Raw genomic sequence first — 18,069 nt, 5'->3', positions numbered from 1 at the left:
AGATGTTTGGGTAGCAAGTTAATGAAGGAGAAAAAAGAGTAAGTGTCGGTGGAAAAGTATGGAAAAAGTTAAATACTAGCGCCCAGTTGCGATTCGTCGCAGATTTAAGAAGTTCCAATTTTTATTGTGAAAAAACCAGAATAATTATTATTTCATATAGAAGTAATCACATTATATTTTATTAAGAAAAAATTGCTAAACATTTGCATACGCAAGGGAATAAGTGTCAATATTCGTTGACACAGTAACACATCACATGTGTAATATGTACATGTCTACTACAGCATTGTTGTTGATGTCAGAGGCGCGGAATCCTAGTGTAAAAATGTGTAGTAAAACAAATAATAATGAAAAACTAAAAATCTTAGAAGAGCAACAAAAAGCTATTGATCGGGAACCGTTTCGTCACATGAGAATTGACGATGCCAGCTGCCTTGATACCATCGAAGGACGAGAGATTTGCGGAAAATGTTACAAGTCGCGAAAATTCTTTTGTTATTCTTGCTGCATACCCGTCATTGATGAAAAATATATTCCAAGAATTAAAGTACTACTTTTGTTTACATATATAGTAAATTTAATAAGTTCCACATGTTGATTACAAATACTTAACCTAAAAAATAGACAAGTCAAATTATCTTCATTGTTGTATACACTGTTTTGTTTCAGCTACCTATTAAAATTGATATTATTAAACATGCAAGAGAAATAGACGGTAAAAGTACAGCTATTCATGCTGCTATAATTGCTCCAGAAGATGTTAAAATCTACATATATCCTAAGTTTCCAGAAATTTTAAAAACTGATAGAGTAAGATATGTTCATATTTTATTTATAATTTAACTTTAATCATTTAGAACAAACGTTAAAATACCAGCCCTCAGGCAGTTCTTATCTTTCCTAGTCAAACAGCAATGAATGTTGAAGATTTGTTTGTAAAAACAGCAAACAAAAATAATGGTATTATAAATGAAAGAATCAATAATGAATTCCCAATCACCAGAGCAGTATTTATAGACAGTACCTGGCATCAAACTAAATCTATATATAAGGATGAACGATTAAGAGGTTTTTATAATAAGTTTTTCTTTATTTTTTATCTACTTACCATGTATAGTGTTAAATTGAATTTCATATTTTAGATCTACCTTGTGTAATTCTTAAGTCTCGAATATCACAATTCTGGAGGCATCAAAAGAAAAGTCCAAGATGGTACTTAGCAACAGTTGAAGCTATTCACCAATTTCTTTTTGAATTGCACGCTTGTGCCTTAGGAAAAATTGAAAACTATGCAACACTTGAGCAAGGTCTGTTAAAAAAAGAGGTGAAAAGTGTTATCAAAGAAGCTGATTTGCTTCAGCAGTACAATGGACAATATGATAACTTATTATATTTTTTCAAATATATGTATGACAAGATACATCTTATATATGACCATGATCAATTGTGTGCATACAAAAGACCACTAATTTAAATCTTTTATCCACAATAAATTATTTTCATAGTTTTATTAAAACTGTCTATTATAATTTGTTGTAGACATTTTTTCTAACAGTAAGACTGATAGTATAAACAAAAGACATCAAAATTATAACCAAAATCATGATCCTTTGTTTACATTTTCATTTTATTTTCAATATTTGAGTTTTTCTTCATTTCAATTAAATGTAGATTAAGCATGGAAAATTTTAAGCAAGGTAATTAATCTAGATTGTAATACTCACTATTATAGCTAAATAATATACTGCTCTAGATTTTGACTTACCAAACTCTGAGAGTAATTCTGAAACAGAATTTTCAAGACAAGTAGAAGAATGCCAAAGTAATCTGTATCGTATGGAAAAATTATTATTCCATTTACAAAATGATAGTAAAAGGCCACTTAGAAAATCACAAGATTCTTTAGTTAAATTATTAAATTGTAATAAAAAGAAATTCAGCAATAGCAAAATGAATGAACAGACTCCCTTACAAGAACTTCGTACTAAAGATAGCTTGTGTTCAAATAATACTGCATTGAAACGTGATGCAACTGTAACTTCGAAAGAAAACTTAATTAAAAACAGAAATAATTCACCATTGACATTTGTTGTTCAAGTGCCCAATAGCATTGTTGATGATTTAAAAAAAAATTTAACTAATTCTGATATTGTTAATTATTTATCACAATGTTCTTCAAAACAAAGTGTCAAAGTGTCAAAGAAAAAAGGAATCAGTTCTCTATTCCATAATTTATTTAAAAGAAAAAAAAATAACACACCAAATTTACATACTCTACTTTTTCAAAACATGAAGTTTGTCAAATTTTTAGCTGGCCTAAATGAAATTGATGCAGAAGTTCATCAAAGAGCAAGCAAAAATAATGTAGATCAAACTTCTGTATCCGAAAACTATTTTCCAATAGAAAATACTACTAATGTAAGCTTGAGCAGTGCAAATGTAAATCCACAAGATGGTTATACTTTAGTATTTCCTATAAGTCTTAATTCAAATACAAACATTAGTGATCCTCTAAAACCAAAATTGATTATTCAACATGAAATAACATCTAAACAACATTCAAGTCTCTACACTCACACTATAAAAATTTCAAACGAGCATTTGTCCAACTATAATAACGAATCTTCATCAAAAGTAGTGACTGAAACAGTAGAAAATGAATTTTCATCAAAAAGAATTGCAGAGAATGTTGATATTGTAAACAAAGATTCAGAAAAATTCAGCTTGAATGAAGTACAATCAGAAAATAGTCTGATGAAAAATTTAATTGAAAACTTACTGAGATCTACTAAAAATTTTAATGATCTAGAAATATTGAAAATTTTTGTAGAAATCCTTCATAAAGAAAAATTAAAAAAGAAAACCCCTTGCTGCATAGACTGTTCTAATACAAAAGTTAATCATAATAAGGAATCCAATTTTTTGCATAATTTTTTACAACAACTTATGGTAGACTTACAAAACAAAATAAAACGTAATGAGAAGAAAAATATCCAACAGGTATATTACATTAATTAAAACTATTGCTTACTACTTTTTAATTTAATAAATTAAAAAATTTATTTTTAGACTCCTAAAAGGCAATCATCAAAAATAAGTATTTGTTCATCAACTACTGATATATCAAGCGAAGAAGAATATTTTGATGATCCTGTCATATCAAAATCAAAATGTATGCATAAAAACATAAAAAGATGCCAGTCTCCATCACTGTTAAAATATCGTTTTTGCCAAAGTGAAAAAGATATCATTGATAAAACCGAAAATAAGAATAAATAAAACAACCATCTATGAACTAAATTTTATTAATGACATATCATTTGTTTTTGGTATTAATTTTTAATTAGAATCAACCAACTATACAATGTCGTAAAGTTAAATTAATAAAATTATTAAAAATTTATTAATTTCATGGAAAAATCGTTTTCATTTTTAGATAAACAGCATCGATCTTTCAATAAGAATCAATCCAAAACAATATACGCTCGTTGCGAAGGTTATTTCATTTGCAAAACGTGCAGGAATCAAAATATCAACAAAAGCTTAAAAAAGCCTTGACCTATATATTCTACTCCAAAATATCACAGCGGCCCTGCATGAAAGATTCAATTGATCAGCTGAGCGCAGGTGCTCTATCCCCGAAAACGTCCTTTAAATGCCCCCACTTAGACGCCTGTGTAAACTGTGTATACATATTTTATATATGTATATATTTACATATACACACACACATATACAATACCAATTCGTTCCTCGTATACGAAGTACACAGCATCCATAAATCGTGTATGAGATACGCGGGTGAGTGGAAGCAAGTATCTGGTGTGCAAGTTCATTCAGCAATGTTTTCGCGCGACGCCCAATTGATTAAATGGCCAGGAGTGACGACAATATCGTCAACAATAACGTGACAAGGAGCCGCGGCAACAGATCATCAGTAGCAGAGTCGCCAATAGCAACTCGCGCGAGGTTATGTCATCCTCGTCGGAAAACCCCGTCGTCGACGTCGGTGCCGACATCCCATCTTCGTCTATGCACTTATGGCGAGGCCCAGATAAGCTGTGCCTCAATGCAGCTGCCGTCGACCAGCAACTCGATGGACCACTTGCCAAACTCGTCACTGTTGGGGATCGCATTTTTCTTATGACAACTACCTGTAGCCTCTACCATGGAGAGGTTGTTACTGCCAGTGAAGGGGCTGATTCATCGCTGACTTTATTGTCACTAATTAAGAGCCAGCTCAGTGCTGTTGATGTGGCTGCCAACAGTCAATATCTCTTTGTCGTAACCACTGATGGTTGTGTGCACAAAATCAACCCTCAAGATCTTAATATTATTGACTCTATTGTTATTAGAGAAGATATCAAATACTGTAATCATGGGTTTGTAGATCTCATTCGTTTATTTTTTATATCTAGGCTCCCATACATTAACAACCCATGCAATAGTTTCAATTTTAGAACTCCAAACAATTGTACAGAAAGAATAAAATTATGATAATAATTGTTTGGTAGTTTTAACACGTTAATCAGCTCGATAACATTTTTTGTTTTTAATGAAACAAAGAACTTTGCAATAACTACTTGAATAGCAATCTCATTAACAATTTATCACTTTGATAATGTTATTTTAAGTCTGCTTATTATCATTATGTAAATAATTTTGAAGAAGTAGGGTGCTGTTAATATTAAACTGATCATTTGGCATATTCCACAAACTCTTTTATTTAGTAAATTGATAATATTTAAAAATTTTTTTACGTGTAATTTAGAGAATATGAAACAAAAATTATACTTTTTCATTAAAATTTATTATAAGCGTTAAGATGTTTTTTCGACTGTAAGTTGTACTGTTTTTCTTACAGTTGCAGACAGGGCAGTGATATAGCCAAAGTAATAGCAATAGCAGTTAATGATGATTCTGCTTTATTTGTAACAGAGAATGGTCAGCTATGGGCAAGTGGTGACCAACCCCAAATTGACATTAAATCTCAGGAACCTAAGAAAGTAATTTTTTTCGACGGTAGAATTGTTTCAGATGTAGCATGTGGATCTAATTTTTATGTAGTTTTAGTAAGAAAGCTATCTCAAGTTTCAAAAGATGATGTAGACAGTGAGGCTGACGTGCAAGAAATTTTTGTCAAATCATGTTCTCAGTGCCTCAGTAATATAATGCCAAGTTCGATGAGTGTTACTTCATCAGATACTGGTCCCATAGCTGATGTTCGCAGATGCAGCGATGGTTACTCCGTTAATTCAATAAGTGCATTGTCGAGTACAAGTAAAGAAGACGTCTTTCAATCTATCATGGAAGAAAAAATTATCCCAAATTCAATCAATGTGAATTCAAATGGAGATATATGTGAAAATGAAGTACTTGAATCTGATAAAGATGCAAAAAAAAATGTGATTCTGATTAATACAGAGGCAGCGAGACAATTTCTTACGAGACAACTGTCTTGGGTATCATCGTATGGCAGTACAAAAGACGATATTCAGTTAGATACTATAGACAATCCTACAAGTCTCATTAAACAAAATGTGTCAAATATGGCCAATTTAGTTTATGAAGGAGTGAAAACAGTGGGTGATAAGGTTGTGACGTTGTCGAGACACGTCAGTGGTAGTTCTGACGTGAACGACGTGAAAGATGATTTAAGTGATAACTTTGAAGAATTAGGCATAGAAGAATCAAAGAGAACTGCAGGCAGTTTAATAAATAGTTTACGCTGTGATGACATACCTTGGTCATCGAGTGGAGGCTCATCGGAGCACGAACTGGTGGAAAAACGATTGAACGAGAAAATAAGTTTATTAATTAAAACTGGTAACAGCGCACTGTCGACCGAAGTATGGACATGGGGTGACGTTAAGTACGGACAATTAGGTGTAGGAGATATAATTAATAGGCCGCGTCCACGCGAAGTGACTATCCTCAATCGTTGCGGAATCAAAAAAATCGCATGTGGTGCTTATCATACCCTGGCGCTAACACTGGACGGCCGAGTATTTGCCTGGGGTAGGAACAATTTTATGCAAGTTGCACACTGTTCGCAAGTCGATCAAAAATCTCCGCAGCTGTTTTCTTCCAATTTTTTCATACGCTTGTCGCCCAAAGAGCGAGCAAAAGATATTGCAACTGGCAGCGATCACAGCTTGATAATGACAGATCAAAAGATTTTTTTAATGGGAAAACACAAGTGAGTTGCCGACCATTTTTTCTTTCTCATTATCATTTCATTGTGAGTGATTCAATCGCTTATTATCTACTTACTTCCAGATCTTCCGGTGTAATGTCAACGTTGGAATTACCAGATATAAAAGATTGTCTTTTAAAAAATATCTTTTGTTCAGATAACTACAGCTGTTGCACGGTAACAAAGGAATTAGTACGCGAAATATCAGATATTCTGATAGAGCAACAAATATTTTTAGAGGAAACGCTATTTGTGCATCGGAACTTAATAATGCCTTTTCAGAAAAAAAGTGGAACTATTCGCGAAGTGAACGTTTATGATACACTTTGCCGCTGTTACGGCGAATTTTTGAGCGTGAATGTTTTGAATGTGCGTAGCTTATGGGATTGTTATAATCGCATTATCGAATCTCACGAGATCGTCATAATCGCGAATGCTGACGAATTTATCGGTGTTTATCGAGCGTATTTGAACGCAGTTTGTGATATCATCGCTTCGAGTGGATTCACACAAATCGCAAAGCTGATTGACGTACTTGAAGTACTTTCCACCGTTTTCAAAGACAAAATAAATGCAGGCAGTGTTAATCTAACTAATGAAACAATTATTGCATTTGTTTTACAGTATCCTGTGCGGCATTTGAATAGGTAATAATTAGTTTTGTTTTAAAAAGTAAATTCGTATACATAGTGTTGCTATTGCATTGAATTCAGTACGTTTCATTCACAGGTATATAAATATAATACAAAGTATAATTAAAATGGATAATAGAAATATACGGACAGAACACTTACAAGAGGTCTTAAGTAAATGGGAAAACTTATCGAAAGAACAAACTAAACGCTTACAAGAAGCTGAAAGTACAAAATCCTTTTGGGAAGGTTCCGGCAAAATCGTAGAACAATTCCGAACTCCCGAAAGACGTATGGTTAGAGAATCTTTCTCGCACCATATTTCTTTATTTAACTCTAGCAGATTTTCGTCACATTGGTTTATTCTGCTTAGCGACGTTTTTATTCACATTAGCGGCACTACTTATACTGCACACCGTTTACCTTTATTATGGGTGGAAATGCTACCAGATTCAGATGCATTACAGGTAAAGTCAAGTCAAACATTCATTGTTAATTATGATGTTAAGCCAATAATTTGTATTGTAGAATGCCATATCGATAACAACACCAGAAGACAGTTTTATACTTTATACACCAACAGCAGCTGATCGCAGCGAGTGGTATTTCGCATTTCAAACTACTATTAAAAATAGTCTTCAAAGATCTGCTAGTCATATGCCTCCGCAAATACGAACTGGCTCTTTTTCGTTTACGAAGCATCCCGTATATAAGGATGCCAGTTACACTGGTATAACCTTCAATAACATTCATCAATGGTTCTTCAAATTTAAAATCAATATTAATTCGAAATTTTTTAAGGACAATGGTTAAAAGGAAAACTTAATGGATCTGGAAAGTTGGAATGGGCCGATAATCGTATGTACATTGGTCAATTTAATAAAGGTGCAATACATGGTACAGGTCGAATGGAAATGCCTACTCAAGGTGTTTATGAAGGACAGTGGAAAGATGGTTTGCAAAATGGATATGGAATTATGAAGTACGTATAATTATGTTGAAAATATTTAAAACCTACTGAAAGTCTAAAAAGTTATTATAATTTTTTAATATTTTAATTAAGTTACATAAACGGCGATGTTTACGAAGGATACTTCAAAGACAATTTACCGCACGGGCATGGGATGAAAAAAGAAGGTCACTTCATGGCTTCTGTTGCCTCGGTTTACATAGGCGAATGGTCTTCCGGTGTCAAACAAGGATATGGTGTTATAGATGATATAAAAACTGGTAATATTACTATACAACATTTTTTTATCTATAAAATAGAGAACGTCTTTCAAATAATATTACAATAACTCCAGGCGAAAAGTATTTGGGATCATGGAACAACAATGTTAAACACGGCAATGGACTGATAGTTACATTAGACGGAATATATTACGAGGGAATGTTTGTCCAAGATGTATTTATGGTGAGAAAATTATTTTGAAAAAAGTATCTATCTTCTATCAATTAATTTTCCAATATTAAACATTTGTTAAATGCAGGGCCATGGAATCATGGTTCTTGAAGATGGAACTCATTACGAAGGAGAGTTCAAAGCCGTTGGAGTTTTCGGTGGAAAAGGGATTTTGACTTTCTGTAATGAAGAAAAACTAGAGGGAAACTTCAGTGGCGCATGGGACGAGGGAGTGAAAGTTACAGCGACGCTGCACATAAATAACAAAATAAGTGGAAAATCATCAAAAGAACCACTGTGTGTTAATTATTCAATGAATTCTTCGTAATCATTCATTATAAGTAGTTTCAGAAATGTTTTAATATTTTAGATCCTTTGGCAAGTTGTGCACTCCACCGGACCAAAAGTGGAAGGCAATATTCCATCAATTTTATATGCAATTGGGTATTCCTGAAATGAATAACAATACAAACTCCAAAAACCCGTCGACACACCAAATAGAGACTCAAAAGTTATGGAGCAACGTTGCAGCTATTATATCCAAATCGCAACGTAATCGTCAAAAACGCCAAAACTTTAATTGTAATGCCATGAACTGTAGCCTTAATTCCTCTTACAATCAGCTCAACGAAGTAGAGGACAATGATCAACTACATAAAATTTTATACTTTGGACACGAAAAGTTGACTCTGCCGGCTTACAATCAGATACACAAATATCTAACTCGAGCCTTCGAGAGTCCCCATCATCCTCTTGGTACTTTGCTCAATGAGCTTGCGGCTGTGTACACGGCAACTTACGGTGGTGTTCGCGTACATCCGCTTCTCCTGAAGCACGCAGTTTCAGAGCTGACAAGCATTACAACGAGGATATACGAAGCTGTAACTTTGTTCTTTCCCGCGTTGCCAAAAGCTTCCGAACAGAGTTTATTTAAACTCAACGACGACGATGATGAATGCAACGAAGAGTGAGTAAAAAATGCTTGATTTAGACATCGACCTGATTAATGTATTAATAATAACGGTTTATTTTGTTATTCTTTTTTGTAGAAAAGTAATAAGCGCAGCCGCTATACTTCATCCTATCTTACTGCCGCGCGTTTATTCCGCCTTATTTGTACTTTACGCTCTTCATAATAAGAAAAAGGACGACGCTTACTGGGAACGACTAATCAAGTGGAACAAACAACCTAATAATACACTATTAGCTTTCTTAGGCATTGATCAGTAAGTTTATGCTCAAAAATGATAATTTATATTTTATAAGCGTCAATGTAATAATAAAACTCTTCTTTAGGAAATTTTGGAAAAGTTTTGATTCAGCCGATAATGACACATTTCTCAACGAAGCAATCGAAACTCTGCAACAATTGAAAACTACTTTTTCTGCGGTTGAAAAGTTAATAGTTATTAGAAATACTCATTACCAAATCGAACAGGTAAACGTTTCGTAATATAATTGCTAACAGACAAACAATTGATTTTGTTATCAATATATCTAATTTGCTTGATTCTACTACATATTCATTTTAATTCATTTTTTTCCAGGCAATACAAAAACGTTTGAATGAAAACTACAAATTACCTGCTGATCAATTGATACCGATATTTTACTTTGTTGTTATTAGAGCAAGTGTCTTGCAGTTAGGTAGTGAAATACATTTTATAACCGATTTCATGGAATCTTACTTGACGAATGGGCAATTCGATTATGTCTTGACAACAGTGATGGTCTGTTGTTAATTAATTATATTATAATTTATGTTAATTTTTTATTGCCAAAATATATAACAGCTACATTTAATTTCAGGGCATTTATGGCCATATATTAAAAGAGAAAATCGCGATTGATGAGTAGGCTTGCATCGGAAATGTTCTTTGATTTGCTGAAATACGTCAACTTGATGTCTTGGTCTTTCATCTGTGCAAATGTAATACTCGTAGATATAAATAATTAAATAAGGAAAGAAGTCACAAACAATCAAAATTATTTAATGTTTAAAAATTATATAACTTCTTATGCAATATACTCGATATTTAAACCCTTGCCATTGTGTGTGTAAAGACACACACACACTCGCGCGCGCGCACGAGTAGGATTTTGAAAATTGTATATATAATATTTATGATATTGTTAAAAGCAATATAGTCTATGGATTGTCGCTCAAACTATTTTTCTCTCACGTTCCATGAATCATGAGTGAGCAATGTTGCACAAACATTATGACATACCTGCCTCGATGTAGTCATGTAACCTAACATTCCACATATACCGATTAATAAATCTGTTAAATTGTCTTGTTTTATTTAATTTATATTGTTAAGTTAAAATGAATGTATGTATATAAATGAAAAAAAAATACTCTCACCAGTAATGATAATCCAAAGATTTAACACAGATTTCTTGATTAAATAAATGATTCAACCTTAAAAATTCATGAATAAATATTTATTCGCACATATTACTTGTCTACAATATTCACTACGCATATGTTAACAGTCGTTATTTTAGAGTTGTAAAAACGTAGCAAATGCTTAGATATTCAGTATTTGGCTTTTTTATATATTATTTCACAATGGTTTTGGACCTATGTATACAATGCCATTGGAAAAAGATTTTCTTTTAAGCAATTTTCAATGCTGAATACGTCAATTCCACATGATACAAACACATTATTCATTTTCTTCATTGAATATAAAAAAAAGGAAGATGACAAGGTTTTAGCAACCACTACTTTTGTCTTTTGTCTTTAGCTTACTTTTTTCTGCTTTTATTTGAACACATTTGTTACATAACTTCAGTACTTATCAAAAATTTTGTTAATAAACTTCAGTCTAACTATATAAAATCTTTTTATTTTATTTTACTTTTGTTTGGTTTGTGGCAGACATAAACAGTCTTCAAAAATTAACTCATTCCTTGCGAGAAGTCGTGAATCCCAAAGTTATGAAGCTTATTACTTAATAAAATTAATCATTCCTTTTTGTACTGTTTCAACTTAAGAACGAAATTTCTACCTTTTATCAGACAACAATATGTGCAAAAAATTAAACTACTATCGACCAGCATAAATTAAATAAGCGATTTTCTCTTAGACCGAAAGGATCGACTCTTTCAGAATGACAAAGTTCAGCATTAAAGATGACATTTACCTATCTAACTACCTGTTTTATTACAACAAAGAACAATTAAGAATACATATTTATAAATAATGCAATTAATATGTTACTTTGTTGACATTTTAAAAATCTCCTTTCATTTTTTTATTTTTATTTGCAAAAATTATTTTTTTATTAACACAATAGAGACATAGGCAACTAGAAAATAAAGTTGAATGAAAAATAAAAAAACCGAGAAACATTTTTGTTTAAATAGAAATAAGGTAATTCAATATGATTCAAGTCACCAACGTTATTTTTATCTCTCTATTTTCTTATCTTCGTGTCATGCGATCGTTTTATGCAAGACATTTCAAATTCCTTTCCCGAACAGACTCATCGATAAATCAACTCAACAACACGATATACTAATGTACAAAGTTAAATGAGAAGATTTGACAATTGCCTTCTTAATTTTAATACAATGTAGTTGTAATGAGGAGTCAGTTGAATAAAATACATAATTTTGTCGTGATGGATTGTTATTTTTTTTTATTAATAAAGTATAAAACGATCTTTTTTTCATTTCCATGACCATAGCAAAAAAAGGTAACAATAAATTGATTGCAGATATCTTCGATGCAAGGAAGTGTATTTAAGATTTTAAGGATTTTTTAGAAGGGTGATCGAGTCACGAGAGTGCATATCATTTGGATAATTTGATCTTTATTTCCCAAAATATTCTTCCCCGCTTGTTTGGCGCCCAGAAATGCCTGGAAATATAAAGACACCGTAATAGCTATGGTATTTTTTACGAAGTCTATTTCTTTTTCTCGATTGATATTATTAAAAAAAAAGAAAAAACCATTTGACAGAGCAAAAGAAAGAGAGATACAAATATCGTTTTTTTTCTTAATTGCCTTTTGATAACATTTATAATTAAAAATCAGCATCGCAGTTTGTCCATGCAGTGGCATCAATTGGATCGGAAAAGCAATTTTTATTTTGTTCTTTTGGAAAATCGAAATAAATAGAAAGTCTAATGTTGAATTGAATATTAAATTTATTTTATTTTTTATTTAACAACAGAAATAATGAGGGGGAAGGGGTCTAATAAAAGGTAGGTTTTATGATATACAAAAAAAATTTCACACAAATAAGTCTAAATAAATTTGAAAATTACAATCTCCTTCGTGATCGTTTATGATTAAAATAGCCTTTCCAATAGCCAACTAGACCTCTACTTAAACAAACATGTCGCAGTCTCGGCATTAGTAAAAACATGGAAAAGGAGTAGTTTTTACGACGCGTAAATAGAGAAATAGTGTGCAAATCTCTTGTAGCTTGATGCTTCGAAGTAAAAGAATAATAATAATTAAAAAAATGCGAAAGGAGAGTTATTATCTCCCAAATAGAAATGTTCACCGTCATCATAATTACAGTGGGCATAAAAAGATTAATTATCATTATCAAATAAACAAAATTCATTTCCTAAACCGGCAGCCGCAACTCTCACGGGGAGACCACCGAGTACAACTCGGGTCACACACGTGGAACGGGCTTGCCGCGTTTTACAAAACGTCTTTGTCACTTATCAATGATTCTATGCTGATTTACACTAAGTTTAATTGGTTAATTAATTAATATAAGTAATAATTATAGTATTCGAAATAGATACTTGGAGTACCGTCCAAAAGTTGTAACAGTTCTCCTTTTTTCTCATACAATATATAGATTAGAGTTAATTGTTTTTTTTTTTTTTTTTATGTTTTTGTTGTTTGCTTATAGCGTGGTCTACTGTTGTAAAACAAATTCAATCCAAATAACCAATGGACTTATGTTCTGTCGCAAAAGATTCACGCTGCTTTACACAAGCGATTATTGGTTTTTCCACGAATTCACTCAGTATTATACTCACACACCATGAAAATTCGACTGACAGCTCCCTGTTTTCACTTACTTTTTATCGTTTTGTATTAGAGCGAATTGAACCAAGCGTCGAGGACTTAGATCAAATCGGCAACGTTCATTGGCATTTCATCAATGTGTGTGTTATAAAATTGTTCGATGTCTTTTAATGTTCTTTTATCTTCTGAAGTGACGAAGTTAATCGCAACACCCTTACGACCGAATCGTCCACCACGACCAATTCTATTGGAAAAAAATACAATGCATTAATATTTTTATAGTCTCATCGAAATTAACATTTATGGCAAATATGGAAATAATAATTACCTGTGAATATAATTTTCACGATTTGAAGGTAAGTCATAATTAATGACCAGGGAGACTTGCTGTACATCAATTCCACGAGCGAGTAAATCAGTAGTGATCAATACGCGGGAAGATCCAGTGCGGAATTGTCTCATAATGAGATCACGTTCACGCTGTTCCATGTCACCATGCATGGCTGACACTGTGAAGTCTTTCTGATGCATACTGTCGGTAAGCCAATCGACCTTGCGACGAGTGTTACAGAAAATGACAGCCTGAGTAATACTCAAAGTATCGTACAGATCGCAAAGAGTGTCAAGTTTCCAGTCTTCGCGTTCAATATAAATGAAAAACTGCTTGATACCCTCAAGAGTCAGCTCTTCCTTCTTGACGAGAATCTTGACTGGCTCTCGCATAAAGCATTTCGATACTTCAAGCACATCAGCAGGCATAGTAGCCGAAAGTAGAATGACCTAGAAATAAACACCATGAAAATTAGTCATACGTAATTAATTTTCTAATTCTCTAAAATATTCAAAATTTAAATTGCAATTTTTAAAATGATAATATTTACATAACATTAATAGCATTTATATAACTGACAATTTTTTGCTCAAAATAAAACAATACTTCAGATAAAGCAAAAATGATAATAACCTGTACTTCGCTAGATAAGAGCTTAAATACGTCATAAATCTGATCCTTAAAACCTCTTGAAAGCATTTCATCTGCTTCGTCCAGCACGAATAGCTTGATACTGTTTGCTCGCAGAGCACGTCGGCTAATCATATCGTATACTCGTCCTGGAGTACCAACAACCACATGGACTCCAGCATCCAAGCGGCGCATGTCTTCGCGAACATTCGTTCCACCAATGCAAGCGTGGCATTGCGCACGCATGAAATCTCCAAGGGCGATGACTACTTTCTGAATCTGCAATAATAATCGAAGAAAACATTAGAGTTATTAATTTTGTAAGTAAAGTTGTTTGTAAAGTTCCAGATAAATACCTGCTGAGCCAACTCTCTGGTTGGGGCAAGAATCAGAGCCTGACACTCATTCATACTAGTGTCAATCTTCTGAAGGATGGAAATAGAAAACGTAGCAGTTTTACCAGTACCTGTAAAAATAACAAAATGCTGCTTTTAGCATACGATCCAAAACAATTGCATGAATGAAATCGTCGATCGAATGCTTACCTGACTGGGCTTGAGCAATAACGTCGTGCCCTTTGACACAAGGTAAAATTGCTCTTTGCTGGATAGCAGATGGCTTTTCAAAACCGTAAGCATAAATACCACGAAGTAACTCTTCTTTGAGGTTCATATCATCAAAGTTGTCGACGACCTAGAATAAGTCGCAAGCAGTGCCATTAAGGTTATGTTTCGCGATCGCACGTAACGCATACGATATTAGTAGCAGAAAAAGCAAGATACTCACAACTTCCCAATTGGATTCGATGACGCCATCTGGGTCCATGCCCGGTGGCCCAGCGTACGACTGTTCCTCACTCGGACCATTCTTGCCATCTCCGGCCCATTGATCATCGTTCCTGTAAGCAAATTGAATGAAAAAAATTTATTAGATCAAGTTAACTTTCGAGATCGTCGCGTCAAGCAGATGTTCCGCGCATTGTTAATAACCCACGTGCACGCCCAAACATGATGATTGTTATTATTGTAATTCGGGGCAATATACAAAGAAAAAAAGAAACAAGGTTAAGGCATAAAAATGGGTGAAATTCGCTGCGTCAGCACGCGCATTTGCAAAATGGAATGCACAAAACGATTACAGAGCAGCAAAGGAGGCGTCATTACTCTTTATCTACAGCCGACATGCTGCACGATGTCTCCTTCTCCCTCGACTTGGTGGCTTCCGTCTTATGTATTTCCTGAGCTTTTCCTCGGCGGCCAGTGGGCCACGAGTCGCAACTCGTGATTCAAACCTCCTCTGCTATTTTTCTAATTCTTTGCCTCTCTCACAGTATTCTACAATGGTGCCATGACCAAGAAAAACAAGATAGAAGAGACACTGAAGACACGAGCGTGTACAAGAACTATGTAACACTTAACAAAGTACAATGCTACAAACACGCGGTTGATCACGTGACGTCTACACCGAGCTAGCTCTGGCCGACGACTGCGTACTGGCGATGTTCGCTTCCGAATAAAAGGCTTCCGAATAAGAGCGCCGCCCTCGCTTTCCCTCAGCGTCGGTTTCTTCCCCTCCCCGCGCGTCGTTTCGACGACCGTCATAAATTGCACGCACTTTCCCGTGCCCTTTGAGAAAATTGCTCGGTGGGGGACGATGGACGCGTTGGACCAACCGTCTAACGACATGCCAGAGATACTGCTAATAGGGCTTCGTGACTACATTTAAATATACAATTTTGGCTACTTTTCTTAATCACTCTACTGATTTAGTAGATGTGAGTGGGTATATTTTTAAATGTTTGCGAAATGATTTGTCTTTTTCGAAAAAAAAACCGGAAAATATATATAACAAGACAAATATCAAAAAATTAAATACTTTTACTTTCATTAAACTCGGAATGCAACAAATATTTATATAATGAAATAGGCAAACTTGAAAAAGCGTCAGTTTATCTACAATCCTATTTTTGCATGCCCCGGGCTAATTGAGACCTAATACTCTTCAAATGAGGTTCGAGTAATTTAAAAACCATTAGTTTCGTAATTTTAAGAATACAAAAGAAAAAAGATTAAGAAATCATTAGCAAATATTTATTAAACGTTAGAGGGGGAAAGCGTGCCTGAAGATAAGAAGCAGTACGATGTCAAGAGATTTGCAGGAGACTAACAATTGACGAAGAACGTTCATCAATGGTATAATTTATGGAAACGTCGGACAGATGAGGAATTTACTACCTTGCCCTAACATCTGTATTTTAATGCCTCGTCCAAGCAAAATCTTTAAGATGAGACCATTAGATTTAACAGTGAAAGTTTGTAGTTTTCTTAGTTTTCAGAAGAAAATTCAAGGTCGAAAACATCTTTATTAGGGCTATTGATATACTAAAAATAAATGAAATATTAGTTAAATATAATATTTTTACGTTTTTTATAAAAAAAAAAGTTTTATTTACGTTACGAAATAAAATATATTCCACGTTTGTAAGTTGAAGTGAGACTAACTTAACGTCTATGCGTAGACAAGGCATAATAAGCGTCAAAAATAAATATACGATAAAAATAATTCTGACATTTGCCTTTTGGCGACAATTACGCAGATGACTGCATTTCCAAATCACGTAAAGTATGCGTGACGTATCGACATTTCTTTAGATGTGCATAAACACAAGGATTTCTCAATGGTCGACGTCTCTTCACGCCTGCAATAATAAATGCAATCGCAAAACTTTCCCGAAATAAAAACCCCGAGCGTGGGACGAGTCAATCGCGAGTCAACTTCCTCTGCATCTATTTCTCAGCAACGCATTACAAGACGAACAGACACCTGTTTCTCCATGCAAGTATGTCGGCCATCTAGAACGTCGAAGGTCGTTCTTGGGGAGATCGTTGAAAGTAAAGCGATGTATCGACAAACGCAGCCGCTCGTAGCGCGAGCTTATGTAAGGAAAAGTGTTCCAACGGGGCGCGCTTTTTTTATTTTTAGCTCGTAGCCACGAAGCAGCGCGGACGACGCGACATTCTCACAGGCCGCAACGTAGACTAGTAGTAGCAAGTTCAATGACGCGCACGACGATAGGACTGTCAAATACCTATATGGTGACTGCACGCGAAGCGTATACCTTCTTTTCTACGTACGATGAGAGACGTGAAGCGAAAGAGAGCAAAATGAATAAGAGAGCACATGGTCGGGAGAGAGGAAGCGCGGCATCAATCGACACGTGCCGTTGCTGCATCCGAATAAGCTAAAAACGCTGGTAGCGCTGTCGCGCGGCGTCCTCGCCGAAAAATTCCACGCGTTCCCTCACCGCCCGCTCCCTTCGTCACTCAGGCGAAAGTAAGGTTATACTCAAGGCGGTGCACTCCACCCACGCGGTCTTCCGATTCCGATTCCGATGCATCTTTCCTTTTCCTTCTAGTCGCTCCCATGCATTTTGTAAACCAAGGCTACGGACGCGAGATTAAAAGACAAAAAGTCGCGCACGTATCTCGCAGAAGATGGATATACAGATGATGCGAACACGCGCGCGCCCGCGCCATGTTGTCAGGGGCTGCTGGCTGCTGTAAGCCAGCGTGCACGCAACGATTTTTAATGTGTTTCCCGTCAATCCCGATCTCAACGAACACTTGCACACAGTCCCAGTGAAACATGCTCCAAGTACACGCACGGCTAAGGTAATTTGGCACGCGGAAAAACATTGAAAAATAACAAAAACTCACCTTCGTTCACCAGTATACGACATGTTCCGCTCACGGTAGCGCGACGAAAAGGACGAGTTCCTATTGCGTCACTGCGTCGACTCCGTAAAACGACTGCAGATGGCGCTGACCGACCGCGTGCTGCCCTCCGACCGCTTGCGATTTTGGTATTGAATTG

The 18,069-nt window shown here is 34.7% G+C and overlaps 4 protein-coding genes across 7 annotated transcripts; 3 read left to right on the top strand and 1 right to left on the bottom strand.

Annotated features, from left to right (window-relative positions):
* Positions 1–45: 45 nt before the first annotated feature.
* LOC131664525 (tRNA-uridine aminocarboxypropyltransferase 1) lies at positions 46–1,894 on the top strand. Its single transcript, XM_058935703.1, has 4 exons — positions 46–547; positions 670–810; positions 885–1,068; positions 1,143–1,894. Exons 1-4 carry the CDS (start codon positions 257–259, stop codon positions 1,472–1,474), a joined length of 948 nt encoding a protein of 315 aa, XP_058791686.1. The 5' UTR covers positions 46–256; the 3' UTR covers positions 1,475–1,894.
* Positions 1,679–3,298, top strand: LOC131664520 (uncharacterized). Its single transcript, XM_058935695.1, has 3 exons — positions 1,679–1,697; positions 1,754–3,000; positions 3,070–3,298. Exons 1-3 carry the CDS (start codon positions 1,679–1,681, stop codon positions 3,277–3,279), a joined length of 1,476 nt encoding a protein of 491 aa, XP_058791678.1. The 3' UTR covers positions 3,280–3,298.
* Positions 3,299–3,778: 480 nt separating this feature from the next.
* LOC131664516 (alsin) lies at positions 3,779–10,956 on the top strand. Its single transcript, XM_058935685.1, has 14 exons — positions 3,779–4,382; positions 4,865–6,199; positions 6,280–6,843; positions 6,926–7,295; positions 7,357–7,558; positions 7,630–7,810; positions 7,892–8,058; positions 8,133–8,242; positions 8,319–8,527; positions 8,601–9,197; positions 9,280–9,456; positions 9,527–9,668; positions 9,778–9,960; positions 10,040–10,956. Exons 1-14 carry the CDS (start codon positions 3,973–3,975, stop codon positions 10,085–10,087), a joined length of 4,695 nt encoding a protein of 1,564 aa, XP_058791668.1. The 5' UTR covers positions 3,779–3,972; the 3' UTR covers positions 10,088–10,956.
* Positions 10,957–11,897: 941 nt separating this feature from the next.
* On the bottom strand, positions 11,898–17,971 carry LOC131664521 (eukaryotic initiation factor 4A-I). 4 transcript variants are annotated; one of them, XM_058935698.1, is made up of 9 exons: positions 17,913–17,971; positions 15,360–15,530; positions 14,983–15,094; positions 14,742–14,889; positions 14,553–14,662; positions 14,200–14,475; positions 13,564–14,015; positions 13,289–13,479; positions 11,898–12,101 (listed from the first exon to the last, which is right to left on the bottom strand). In XM_058935698.1, exons 2-8 carry the CDS (start codon positions 15,377–15,379, stop codon positions 13,335–13,337), a joined length of 1,263 nt encoding a protein of 420 aa, XP_058791681.1. In that variant the 5' UTR covers positions 15,380–15,530; positions 17,913–17,971; the 3' UTR covers positions 11,898–12,101; positions 13,289–13,334. The 4 variants fall into 4 exon arrangements, with proteins under 4 accessions (XP_058791681.1, XP_058791682.1, XP_058791679.1 ...); XM_058935699.1 differs by lacking the exon at positions 17,913–17,971 and having other exon boundaries at positions 15,360–15,679; XM_058935696.1 differs by lacking the exon at positions 15,360–15,530 and having other exon boundaries at positions 11,899–12,101; positions 17,913–17,966.
* Positions 17,972–18,069: the final 98 nt, after the last annotated feature.

This window comes from Phymastichus coffea, unplaced genomic scaffold, assembly GCF_024137745.1.
Source record: "Phymastichus coffea isolate CEN01 unplaced genomic scaffold, Cenicafe_Pcof_1.1 PCOF00044, whole genome shotgun sequence".
NCBI lineage: Eukaryota > Metazoa > Arthropoda > Insecta > Hymenoptera > Eulophidae > Phymastichus > Phymastichus coffea.
Note: the sequence above shows the minus strand (reverse complement) of the source record. Positions and strands in the feature narration are given on the sequence as shown.

Coding starts and splice junctions, on each gene's coding strand:
- LOC131664525 (XM_058935703.1), top strand. CDS start 257: ATGTGTAATATGTACATGTCTACTACAGCATTGTTGTTGATGTCAGAG. Junction 548..669: donor AATATATTCCAAGAATTAAA/GTACTACTTTTG, acceptor GTTTTGTTTCAG/CTACCTATTAAAATTGATAT. Junction 1,069..1,142: donor TAAGGATGAACGATTAAGAG/GTTTTTATAATA, acceptor TTCATATTTTAG/ATCTACCTTGTGTAATTCTT.
- LOC131664520 (XM_058935695.1), top strand. Junction 3,001..3,069: donor AGAAGAAAAATATCCAACAG/GTATATTACATT, acceptor ATTTATTTTTAG/ACTCCTAAAAGGCAATCATC.
- LOC131664516 (XM_058935685.1), top strand. CDS start 3,973: ATGTCATCCTCGTCGGAAAACCCCGTCGTCGACGTCGGTGCCGACATC. Junction 7,559..7,629: donor TAAGGATGCCAGTTACACTG/GTATAACCTTCA, acceptor AAATTTTTTAAG/GACAATGGTTAAAAGGAAAA. Junction 7,811..7,891: donor AATGGATATGGAATTATGAA/GTACGTATAATT, acceptor ATTTTAATTAAG/TTACATAAACGGCGATGTTT.
- LOC131664521 (XM_058935696.1), bottom strand. CDS start 17,935: ATGTCGTATACTGGTGAACGAAG. Junction 14,016..14,199: donor TCTTATCTAGCGAAGTACAG/GTTATTATCATT, acceptor GTTTATTTCTAG/GTCATTCTACTTTCGGCTAC. Junction 13,480..13,563: donor CGTGAAAATTATATTCACAG/GTAATTATTATT, acceptor TTTTTCCAATAG/AATTGGTCGTGGTGGACGAT.